The sequence below is a fragment of the Notolepis coatsorum genome (genome assembly GCF_963971535.1).
Source record: "Notolepis coatsorum genome assembly, chromosome: 16".
Classification (NCBI taxonomy): Eukaryota; Metazoa; Chordata; class Actinopteri; order Aulopiformes; family Paralepididae; genus Notolepis; species Notolepis coatsorum.
This window is the reverse complement of record NC_140180.1, coordinates 59,013,130-59,026,618: the sequence shown is the minus strand read 5'-3', so window position 1 is coordinate 59,026,618 and position 13,489 is coordinate 59,013,130. Positions and strand designations below refer to the sequence as shown.

Sequence of the window (13,489 nt, the reverse complement as noted above, 5' to 3'; positions counted from 1 at the left end):
TTAAGGTTAGGGTTAGTTGGTTAAGGTCAAGGTTAGGGTTAGTTGGTTAAGGACAAGGTTAGGGTTAGTTGGTTAAGGTTAGGGTTAGGGTAACAGCCTGCTGGCGCGATTGTTAGGAGTAACGCGATTGGTGCTGAAAAAAGCGTCAGTGGCCAATCAGATCGCGCAAACCGAACGCGGAAGTGCAACTCCGTTAGGGAAAATATACACGCAACCTGACCTGGATGATGCCAAGTGAGCCCAACATAATAGACCTGGGGAGTCACGTGATCGGTTTAAGATCCGCCTGGTTGCGGACGCAATTTTGCCTATGGTTTTTGACCATAGCCGTTTCTCAAGGTGAAGGGTTTATAATGGTGGTTCCACTTATTCAATTGGTGTAACATTTTATGGCTAAAATAATTGAGTTATAACAGCTATGCATTTGCAGACAGCTGAGTGCTTCAACACATTTGACTGAAACTGCTGTTACTGTCAGTTTTCACAGATTTGCCCACACATTCCATCCGTTCTACAAGAGCAACCCTCAAGTAATTGAGACCATTCACAAGAGGTTCATTGAAGACCTACAGAAAACCATACAGGTGGGGCAAGTTACAGTGTATGGAAGAAAATGACAGAGGTACAGGAAGTGAGTGTGTGTGAGAGAATGAGAGTTCCTGTACATAAGTGCTACTTACTTGACTTGAGTATTTCCATTTTAAGGATCTGTGGTGTGATTTTTAAACGGCTACCCCTGTCTTGTTTCTAGTTAATTGGCACCTGTTCTGTTGTGCGTCAGAGCAATGGAAGAGAGCCTCCGTTGCTGGACCTCCAAAAGGCTTTCGACACTGTCAATCACTCCATTCTGGTTGATAAGCTAAAAAAGCTATTTGTTTTGATAGTTTATCAGTGAGCTGGATGCAATCCAACCCGGAGGGGAGAGAACAGATGGTGGAGGTGAACGGTACACTGTCCCCCCCCCCCCCCCCTTCCCAGTGAGCTGTGGTGTTCCACAAGGAAGCATACTAGGACATTTACCGTTCCTAATTTATGCAAATTACATGTAATCAGCTTGTGACTGCAACTTGTTCCTGTTCGCAGACGACTCAGCCCTGCTGGTCTCTGACGGGGACAAGTTGCATGTTGCAAAAGCCCTCAACTCTGAACTCGGCAGAATCTGCACCTGGCTCGCTGATAACAAACTATCATTACACCTGAGTAAAACAGAATCCATTCTCTTTGGATCAAATAGCAAACTCGGCAAGGCCAACCGCTTCTCTGTTACAGTGGGTGACATTATTGTCACAAGGAAATATGAAATTACCTACCTGGGTTCCATCCTAGAGGCAAATCTTTCCTGTGACAAAATGGCAACCAATGTAATCAAAAAAGTCAACCAACGAACAAGATTCTTGTATCGGATCTCCTCTCTGGTAAACAAGAATACCTTGTAGACTCTAACAGGAGCACTCATTATAATAATGCAGGACCTGTCGCAGAGGTCTTTTAATGGGCATGCAACGACACTCAATGTTAGCGGTTAGCACATGCGGTTAGCACACACACACGCATGCATTGTTTTTGTAGGATCGCCGATGCGATACTCCTCTGCGCTTAAGCCATCCCGTCGTCCTTCCCTCCAAGGGCAGCCGGGAGCAGACGAGGGCTGTGGCGTGAGCCACGCCCGGGGACCATCCAAGTGCTCCTGTCCGTCTTCGTCAAGGACGCCACAGCGCTAGCGATCTTGTTGTTGTGCATGTTTTTCCATTGGGTTTCTCTTATCGGGGGGGCGGGGGGCGGGGGGCCTTGCAAGCACGGGGAGAACATGCAAACTCCACACAGAAAGGCCCGGGAGATACCCCACATGGGTACCTGGCATCGCGGAAACCTGGTCCCCAAGCGGGAATCGAACCCTGGACCTTCTATTTAAAAAGAAACGTCCTACTTTATAACACTACTACTTCCACTACATTTACATGAACCCTGTTAGTTATCTTGTTGCTAGTTACTTTGAATAAAATGGGATAACTTGATGAACACAATGCACTTTTAAAGTGCAAGTCTGTCTAGAGAGGAATAACCTAATAGTGGTCAATTGCATTGGGGACTGAAGGCTCTCCAACACTGAAATACAAGAATGCTATCCAGAAAGTGTACTTAAATGATTGCTACCACTAGGGTACATTCAGTATAATTTCCTTTTATACTTAATTTAAATTTTGAACGGGGGACTGTGTGTAACGGACTCACTGTATGTATCTCTGTCGAGTTTCCAGGCAGCCCTAGCCTCTTACGTTCTGTCTGTTTGTGCAGGAGGATATCAACAGGCTGATGGAGGAGGGACAGTTACAGTGTAAACTGGATGAGCTGGACAAGCTGGAGAAGGCTGCTAACAACACAGAGCCTGCATGGTGGGTAATTAATTAACTTTTACCAAGCACAGTAGAGTAGCTGTGTGCACATCCCGCCTGTTTTCAAGTCCAGTCAAGTGTTATTTTATTAATCCCCTTCGGGAAATTCAGGTGTCATAGCAGCATGGGGGGAGGGGAGGCACAGGCAGAAAATATGATAATGGAATAATAATAATAATAATAATAGAGTAGAACATAGTAATAATAGTGGAATGGCAGAATTAAATCGGTAATAATAATGGTATACATAATAGGATCTGTATACTATATTCTATATCCTAGAGACCAGGTGCAGGATAAAGGAACGGAAGGAATACTAAAGGAGATCACTGATCATTTTAACCTGACTCAGACAGTGAAAGGCCCAACTAGAATAACAAACTTGTCCCAGACCCAAATTAATTTAATGTTTACAAATAGACCAGAGAGAATCACCAAGTCCCATAATCTGTTGACTGGTTTATCCGACCACAATACCACTCTGCTGACAAGGAAACTCTGCAAAAAAAAAAAAAAAAAAAACGTTTTGGTACTAGGCCTATTAACACTTTGGTTGCCTAAGGTTAAATTAATGATATACCATAGATTGCCAGCGCTATTTGTCTGGAGAAAGTCCCCTTCTTTGCAGGGCTATAACTTTTTAAATTCTATTGCTACATTGCCATTATTAGGGCCCATTCAAAGTCCTATATGTATTGTTCATTGTGTAGCAACGTTAAACTTTTTCATTCACATATTCATAGTAAAGTATGGTCTAATGTATAAGTATGTTTTCATCTCTTTCTGCAGCTTTCTCCAGAACGTGATATATAGCCCCAAATGCATTATATTGATGATGAAATACAGTAATTTGGAAAAACCTTCATAAATTAATCGGGAATGATAATGATCAATCAAAACAACTGGAAATCAAAGTGAATGGATCCTTAACCTCTTAACAGGCTCCCCCAAAAGTGGCATTTTTTTTACTTGAGGACTTGCATACTTTTTTTGCAAACCAAAATACTATACTTTATACTTATAGCACATGCATGAGCCTGGTCTCTTTTGAAAGATAACATTCACTTTTAGTGCTAATGAAATAGAGTAACATAGGTCTGAACTTGAGTTGCTCATTGAGAGCTCTGGATGTCATCTCCTCATATGACTACAAAACCTTTTAGCGATGCAAATTCAAAATGGCGGATATTCGCTAAATTATAAACACATTCCATAAACTAAAATCTCACTAATAACACTTTACCCTATTGGTAAACAAACGTATTGTTGAAAATATACACTATGACTGCTGTTTTGACAGGATTATGGTCTTTACTCTTGGCTACATTTGAAAAAAAACGCAACATTATGTCATACAGTCTAGAGATATTGATTTATGACGTGATGTCATCTCCGGTCCGGGTTTAAGAGGTTAACCCAAGATCCTACTATAATCTCAGAGTAATTTAATCAGTTTTCTATAGATTCTGTTCGGGAGCTGGCCCAAAGCTCACAAAGCACAGCCATCGACTTGACCCCCGCAGATGATACAAACTTAGTTTTCTCAATCCCTGATATATCAGAATCTGCAGTAGAGAAAATCATCAGCTCTGAGGAATACAAAAACTAAAGACGTCTGGGTTGGATACTGCATTCCTGAAAAGGCACAAGAACACCCTCGCCCACCCAATGTCCCATCTAATAAACCTGTCCATTAGACAGTGCAACAGTGTCGTCCCTGACACTTGGAAATCTGCTGCTGTCATTCCTCTATTTAAATCTGGAGACCCAACAGATGTCGCTAATTACAGACCCATTACTTACTTACGCCTGCTACCCCTTCTGGTCAGACATGACCGACAGAGAAGAGGGTGAATGGGAGAAGAAGTGGGGAGGACATGCGACAAATTATCCCCCAGGAGCGAGGGCGCCCCACCTTCTTTTCTTGATCATCCAATCACAACTGTTAGGGGTGGGATGATACAAGTAATTTATGATACTGTGACGAATTTGGCCCTCGATAACAATAATATCACGATACAAGATATCTGCGATAATCGATATATTGCAAGAAATTAACTCTACGATACATCACAATTTCAAGATTCAAGGTTATTTATCGTCATGTGCACAGTTAAACAGACTGTTTGCCGTACAATGAAAATCTTAGTTTGCTAGTCCGCCCGTCACACAAAATCACACAGATTTTTTTAAATGGTAGAAGATAATATACAAGGCACAAGTGAGTAACATTGACATTATTGCACTTTCCGTTCAGTGTATCCAGTAGTGTTTTCAAAATAAATATATGGAGGTGACAATGGGCCACAGCAACAGGGCTGTACGGTAAGCTTTTTCACTAGGGGCACACAAAAAAAAAATTTAGGGGCAAATTTTTTAATAACAATTTGACCATTATTAAAAAAATATGTTCCTGCCTCATTACTGTGGTCCTTTTATTTAACATTTAAGTGCGTTTGTTTTCAGGTTTGTATCTTTTATAATGAACCAACTGAGAAAGTGTGTAAATCACTAATAGAACAAAAACAACAAACTGTGTGTGTGTGTGCGCGCTCGCTTGTGTAGTGCTCCTTGAATGAGATCATCACATATTTGTATATATGACCTTTATTTTGAAAACAGTGTTGCGACGCAACCTTATTTACATTTGCGCTTTTGACAGTGAAATGTTCAGTCCAACTTAGCTCGAAGGAAAGACTAATAAAAAGGCTCTTACGGTAGGATTTTGTTTATAGAAGTGGAATGTAATACTATGCAAAACGAGAAATAAACAGTGATTTTACCAGCAGTAAAGTTGCAAGCCACTTTCATTTCATATACGGGAACCGACAATTATTAGTATTATCTTATTTGCACACCATCCGACCGCCCCTCTCAAGAATGTTGACGTAAAGCTCATCTGCGGATGGCCTTGGCTGCCGACTTCTTATCTCGCCTCTAGCCACCCTGGCTCCCCGCCCAGAGTGCCCTGTCTGTTTCTACAGCCCTCAGAGTTTACACACAGAGGATCTGTTAAAACGAAAGATCTATAGATCTGTACTTTACATACATGCCTGTCATAATTAATTGAAAACGATTTCCGATTTCCTTCAGTAGCTTGGACCGAACTTCACAGTTAATCAAGGGGTTTTGGTTTGGGTATGTCCTGTAGTGTTTTGTGGGCACATGTACTGATGTAGCCAGCTACACTGGAAGCATATTCCTCTAAATCCACAGTAGTCATCCCTCAGAGCAGCAGTTTTAAACATGTCCCAGTCCCTGTACTCCCAAAGCAGTCCTGAAGCACCAGTTTAGTTTTTTCATTCCACACTTTTAACAGTTTTACTTACTGGGGGGGGGGGCTTGCTTGAGGCGTTGTCTGTATGCTGGATAGAGAAAGACTGAGATGTGATCAGATTGTCCCAAAGTGTGCTGGAATTATGCATTTATTCACAGAATTGACATGAAAGCTTATCAGATTATTTAGTGTGCATCACAAACTGGCCAATTGTACATGAAGCAATGTACAACAAATTGCATAGTGCCTCTTTAGCACACACTGAATGCAGCGTCAGCGGCTCATCCTCCCCCCCGGCCCCAGTCAACCACGGTGTCCCCCAAGGCTCCGTGCTGGGTCCCCTACTATTCACCATTTACATGCTCCCCCTCGGTCAGATCATACGTCACTACGGACTCAACTTTCACTGCTACGCTGATGATACTCAGCTTTATCTCAGCACCTCACCATCCTCCCAGCTCCTCCCACAGTCCTTAGTCAACTGCCTCCACGCCATAAAAACCTGGATGTCAACCAAACTACTCAAATTCAACAGCAAAAAGACAGAGCTCATGGTTGTGGCCCCCAAGGCACTGCTCCGGAAGGTTGGAGATCTCCACGTTGACGGCTGTTCCATCTCCCCGTCTCTCGAAGTCCGTAACCTGGGCGTCACCCTCGACTCCACACTTTCATTTCACTCCCACATCAAATCCGTTACCAAGTCTGCCTTCTACCACCTCAAAAACATCTCCCGTCTCCGACCCTCACTCTCAGATTCTGTGGCTGAGACCCTGATCCACTCATTTATCACCTCCCGGTTGGACTACTGCAACAGAGTTTTGTTCGGGGTACCCAGCAAAGCCCTGGACAGGCTCCAGCCAGTATGTTCATAACTCAGCTGCCAGGGTTCTCACTCACACCAAGCCCTGGCACCACATCACCCCCACCCTCATCCACCTCCACTGGCTCCCAGTCAAGTTCTGCATCACTTTCAAACTCCTGCTCCTCACCTACAAGTCCCTCCATGCCCTCGCCCCCCGATACCTGTCTGATCTCCTCCACCAGCACACTCCATCCCGGAACTTACAATCCTCTGATCTGGGTCTCCTCTCCATCCCTCACACCAGGTTACAGACTTTCGGTGACCGAGCCTTCAGCGTGGCGTCCCCTACCCTCTGGAACTCTCTCCCCCCCGAAATCCGCAACGCCCCAACCCTGGACACCTTCAAAACTGCTCTAAAAACACACCTCTTCACCAAGGCTTTTCCCCATTATTTAGTTTAGATTAGATTAGGTCCATTATCCCTTACATGCCCTCATCCCCCCTTTTTTCCCTACTTCTCTAGCCCTATTTTTTGTTATAATTGTGAAGCGACCTTGGGTTTCATGAAAGGCGCTATAGAAATTTGATCTATTATTATTAACGTGATTATTATTAATTATGTCCCCAACAGAAAACCTTGTTACCATCTGCGATAAAATATATATACATCTTCTGTTTGATCTAATAAGATGACATTTGCAGTCTGCGTATCGATAACGTGTTGCAAGAGGAAGTATGAAAAAAATGTGTCCCACCCCTAGTATATTTGTGGTTTATTACTCCTTGAAAACCTCATCAACCCTGCTCTTCCCCCTGCTACCCCCAGGCGTCCCAGTGGGGTGCCAGAGGAGGACCTGTGTAGCTTTGTGATGCCCTACTACAGGAAGCAGGAGCTTTACCTGCAGCAACAGCTCAAGAAGATCCGGAAGGAGAACAAGGCCCTGGCTGTGAAGGTACAGGCTGGCAGGGAGGCCATCACTCAGGCAGAACAACACATCGCAACAGCTGTGGACCAGTATAAGGTGAGACCGAGGCTGCGGTTAGACTGACTGATGTTTTCGTTTCGTTTTGAAGATGAGTTTCGCTTTTCCAGGTCGCAACGTAGCAGTAGGCGAGTCAGACATTCGTTTTGCAACCTGAGCACTTTCGTTTTGTCACCTGAGCACAGTGATGTAGTACAATGCCAAAGCAGTAGGTGGCAGTAGGTGGCGAACATGAAGGCAATTTTCAACCAATCAGAACTTGAATGAGGACACTCCACATCCTGTTCAAAATCTCAAAAGCCACCATCTTTAAATGCCTCCGCGAGCCATTTTAGCCAATGAAGTATTATTTTTCAGCAAGAAATAAAGTGCAATAAACAAAAACGGATACATTCACTGTGTGTTCTGCCTCATTTGTTGATGAAACAAAACTAACATCAACACAAGTGACCACCAAGAGCGGATAGTTTAGTCTCAAAAAAGATTGCTGATATTGTTAGCTACATGCTAACGTGAATGGAATATGCCAGTATAACAGTATAGCATTGTGGCTAGCAGCTAACGTTAGTTAGTCAGCCAGCACCAGGATGATATCGGGAGCTATCAGTAGCTAGATAACATTAGTGACAACGCCTCATGTATTAAACAAAAGTGAATAGATGACTGGGCCATTTTGTTTAATGCTTGTTATGTTGAAAGAGGGGCTCTGAGCTAACCGGGTCTGGTAGCTAACGTTCGCTCACGTTAGCCAGCTGCTCATGCAATCGTTAATGCTAGCAGAATGAATGGATGTAAACTTTATTTAACATATTGCAGAATGGGTACAATACAATACGGCTCAATACAAACAATTGTTAAGGGAGCTGGGCAGTCAGGTGGCGTAACGGAGATTGCGTTCGTCACCAAACGCCGGAGCGGCTAGATTCGCCTGTTCGAATCCAGCTCACAGCTCCGGGGTTGTCACCAGCTTGGCTGGCCGTTCACACTAATACAATTGGCAGTATTAGAGGGTGGGAGAAGCTGGCGGGGTGGGTCCGAGTCGTTGTAAACAGCGACTCCTACAGTTCGGTCGGGGCGCCTGCTAAGCGCGGATAGGACTTGAGTGGGATAGTGTGATCCTTCCACACGCTACGCCCTCTCAATGAGAATCCGCGCTGCCAGGTGAAAAGAAGCGGTTGATTGGCTGGACGTGTGTCGGAGGAAGCACGTGATAAGATAAGATAAGATAAGATAAGATATTCCTTTATTGATCCCCTTGGGGAAATTCAGGCATCATAGCAGCATGGGGGGAGGGGGGAGGGGTACAGGTAGTAAAACAAAACAGTATACAGGTATACAGATAGCCTCCACTCTCCCAGACCGACTGTGGGGGGTAAGTGTGCAGCGACCAGGAAGGGGATTGGGAATTGGCATAACGACTAACATTGGGATGGGAAAAAATCGGAGGAAAATGGAGGGGGAAAAAGATAAAAAAAAAAATAAAATTGTTAAGGGAATGCAGACTGTTGTAGCTTGGACTGGGGTCCTTATATAGCTCTGTTGTCACCGGACGTTGGTGAGGGCACGCAGATGTGGGCTCCGCGCAGATTACATGACACGTTGTCGGCGAGTTTTTGGCGTTTTTCCAAAACGGAAACACAATTTAGCGTTTTCAGTAGGGCCAAAACGTTTCCTGCCAAAACGGCATTTCTATCTAACGGGGACAGCAAACGTATTCAAAACGTATTCAAAACAAACACAAAAACAGTCTGTGTAACAAGGGCCCGAGAGAAGTGAATGATCAGAGGAAGAGATAGAGATAGAGAAGAGATAGAGGTTGCGCTCTCCAGACTACACGACGAGGTAAATAGAATACAAGTGGCTAACGTTAACGCCGCCATTTTAGTACTGGGAGATTTCAATAGCGCCAATCTGAGAAAGGTATTGCCTGACTTCTATCAGCATGTGACTTGCAACACCAGAGGCGGTAACATCCTAGATCACTGTTACACGCAATTTAAAGGTGGCTACAAGGCTCATTCTGATAGTGGCTTTGGTAAATCAGATCACGCGTCAATTTTTCTTTCACCAAAGTACAAACAGAGAATTAAAAGTACTCCCGTAGTCTCGCGAGAGGTGCAGAAATGGGATCTGACGTCAGAAGAGACGATCCGGTCAGTGTTTCACCACACAGACTGGATTGTGTTCCGCGACACAGATAACATTAATGCCTACACGGAGACAGTGCTGGACTATGTTTGTACTAGGGTGAAAGAAACAATCCCCACTACCAAAATGAAAGTTTACCCAAATCAAAAACCCTGGGTAGACAAATCCGTCCGTGAAGCTCTGAGAGAGCGCACCAAAGCATACAATGACGGCCTAGTGGCAGGCAACATGAATGACCACAAGGTGGCGCGACACAACGTAAGGAGGACAGTGTCAGAGGCCAAACGGCGCTACAGGGATAAAATTGAACTCCAGTTTGAACAAGCTGACTCTAGAGCTATGTGGCAGGGGCTCAAAACGATGACAGACTACAAAGGCGCCTCCCTCAAACTGAACAGTGACATCTCCTTAGCAAACGACCTCAATACCTTCTATGCGAGGTTTGATGCTGGTAATAACAACACCAGCTCACAAGCCTCGGCAATGGGGGGGGGGGGGGTCGGCTGCTGATGGAGGCGCAGTGTTCAGGGTAACAGAGCATGAGGTGAGGCGGACCTTTAAAAAAGTGAATATCAGGAAGGCAGCAGGTCCGGACGGCATCCCCGGCCGCGTCCTAAAAGTCTGTGCCGACCAACTGGCCCCAGTATTCACTGACATATTTAACCTGTCCTTAGAACAGGCTGTCATCCCCACCTGCCTGAAGAAGTCCACTATTATCCCTGTACCCAAAAAATCCAAGCCTGCTTGCCTCAACGACTACCGCCCTGTAGCTCTCACCTCCATAGCCATGAAGTGCTTTGAGAAGCTAGTAAAGGGCTACATCTGCTCCTCCCTCCCCATCAACATGGACCCCCTGCAATTTGCATACCGCCCCAACAGGTCCACGGAGGACGCCATATCCCATGTGCTGCACACAGCAGCATCACACCTGGACAAGAGGCAGGGGAACTATGTGAGAATGCTATTCATCGACTACAGCTCGGCATTCAATACCATAGTCCCCTCCATACTCATAGCCAAGCTCAGGGACCTGGGCTTGGGCTATGACCTCTGCCAGTGGGTCTTGGACTTCCTGACTGGCAGACCCCAGGTGGTGAGAGCAGGCAACTGCACCTCCTCATCCATCACCCTCAACATAGGGGCCCCCCAGGGCTGTGTTCTGAGTCCCCTCCTCTACTCCCTGTACACACACGACTGTGTGGCTCAGCGGAGTAGCAATACAATCGTCAAATTTGCTGACGACACAGTGGTGGTGGGCCTGATCTCTGCCAACGACGAGAGGGCCTACCTGGAAGAGGTCAAGGTCCTGGCGGGATGGTGCCAGGAAAACAGCCTCTCCCTGAACGTCAGCAAAACAAAGGAGATGATTGTGGACTTCAGGAGGTCGGGGGTCAAGGACTACAGCCCCCTCAGCATCGACGGGGCACCGGTTGAGAGAGTCAACAGCTTCAAGTACCTCGGAGCCTACATATCCGAGGACTTGACATGGACCACACACATTAACAGTGTGGTGAAGAAGGCACGACAACGCCTCTACTTCCTCAGGCGCCTAAGGAAGTTCCAAGTCAGCCAGAAGATCCTTAAGAACTTCTACTCATGTACAATAGAGAGCATCTTGACCGGCAACATCACCTCCTGGTTTGGGAATAGCACTGCAAAAGACCGAAGCAGACTACAAAGAGTGACACGTGCAGCCGAACGCACAATTGGAGGGGGGCTCCCCACCCTCCAGAACATTTACTACAAGCGTTGCAAGGGCAAGGCTAAGAGAATCATTAAAGACTCCAGTCACCCGAACAACTGCCTCTTTGAACTGCTGCGGTCAGGCAAGCGATACCGGAGTCTCAAGGCGAGCACAGAAAGACTCAGAAGTAGCTTCTATCCCCAGGCCATCAGGCTGCTAAACGAACAATGAATGAACACTACACAACAACAACCACCAAACGCACATAGCACACACATCCACACGCACACACTCACTTTAAACAAACACACTGTAGCACCCACTCCACACACTTTATAGCACACACCCACTTTAAACAAACACACTGTAGCACCCACTCCCCACACTTTATATTTATGGATGAAGGATTGCACTACAACTCGTACACCTTACTGTAAATTGTACCTAAAATTGTACCTCATCCCATTTCTGCTTTGCACTAGATAGTACTGTACATTAGTACACTGCATAGTATTGTGTATTGTATATTATATGGTAACTCAGAACATTGTACATATGTCTATACCGAACACTGTGACCTCATTTTCTTCTTCTAAATTCATGCTATATTATGTTATTATGTTATTTGATACTATCTTGTCTAGCACAGTCTCTGGAGCGTAACAGTAAGAAGCATTTTGTATGAAAGTATTCTGTACTTCTGTATGACAACTATTAAAGAACTTGAACTTGAACTTGAAACTCTAAACTTGCTTCTGTCTGCATTTGTAAAAGTGACCGATGTGCAAGCAAGAGTAATATAACAGTTTTCTTTTAACTGGTGAAAATACCATAGGATTTTCAAAGATCATGTGAAATGACGTTTTTAGCTTTGTTATTACACTTCCTTGGTGGAAGTTGCTATATTTAATCGATTGTTTGGAAAGTGCAATGTCTATAATCTTTTCCTCAAACTGAGCTACGCAATCTGACGCATGATTTAATTTTCAGATGACCTGCTGCCTATGCCAAAATGAGGGTTCCTATGGGTTTCCCTAATTTATGTTACTTGCCAGCCAGGTCACTTAATTGTTGCAGGCAAGTCACCTGCAAATGCAATCGCATGTCAGATTGCCTAGCTCTGTTTGTGGAAAAGATGTATGCCAACAGTCCTGGGATTATAAACATTGCACTTTCCAAACAATTCACTGAATATTGCAACTTCCACCAAGGTAGTGTAATAACAAGGCCAACAGCATAATTTCATGTCTTTACATTATGCGTCTTGACAAGCATTTTCTTCTTTATTTCTTTATTTCAGATCCCCATTAGTCACTGCCTCAGCAGTGACTATTCTTCCTGGGGTCTGGATACAAACATATAAAAATCAAACAAGAATAATCAATAAAACAACATCAAAACAAATATAGAACATTAAAGATTAAACCAATCAAAATCAGACATACAAACAAATATAGAACAATAACAAATATACAAACGTATAGAACAAATCAAATATCAATAAAACAACAAATGGAGACATTTCAGAGAAAACTAAAACGTGCTCAAAAACAGCACGACATTCCATACACTAATACTCCTCATAACCACTAGACAAAGACATTCCAAATCAACACATAACCCAACACAAGAACCCATTCATTAGACACAGATTAGACCCAACCAAAATCAATCTCTTTCTGCATTACAGCCCCTCTTAGTCTCCTCTTGAATCCCACCTTACTGGTAATTGGAACCAAATACTGTGGAAGTCTAGTCCAGTAGGACATTGCCCTGTACAATACAGTTTTCTTTAAGGCTTCAGTTCTGGGTCTCGGCAGGGCCAACCGACCCCTCAAGGCTTGTCTAGTGCCATAGCCATGACCATCACTAGTAAGCACCAGCTGCGAAAAGAGGCACACAGGTTTATGTAAAGTATAAATATTTCTCATAAACTAAATAAGACTACACACTAGTATCTCATTGACTCTCATCCATGACAGTTCCTTGTGCATTTTTTCAACACTGTTTCTTATTGAGCTATGCAATGCAAGTCTTGCAGCTCTATTTTGAGTAAGCTGTATTTTATTTAAGTCTTGTTTAGATGCATTTAACCAGATTGCTGGACAGTAGTCCATATGTGACAACTAGTGATTGTATGACTTGCTTGGTAGCTGTGTCAGTTAAAAAATAGGCGTTCCGTCTAATAATTGAAATACTTCT

The 13,489-nt window shown here is 44.2% G+C and overlaps 1 protein-coding gene across 1 annotated transcript in view; it reads left to right on the top strand.

Moving 5' to 3' along the window:
* pmf1 (polyamine modulated factor 1) overlaps positions 1-13,489 on the top strand; it is a 32,514-nt gene that overhangs the window by 9,977 nt on the left and 9,048 nt on the right. The window contains exons 2-4 of the mRNA XM_084332415.1: positions 479-584; positions 2,296-2,393; positions 7,299-7,494. Coding sequence (XP_084188541.1) covers positions 479-584; positions 2,296-2,393; positions 7,299-7,494 — 400 coding nt within the window. The remainder of the gene's footprint in view (positions 1-478; positions 585-2,295; positions 2,394-7,298; positions 7,495-13,489) is intronic.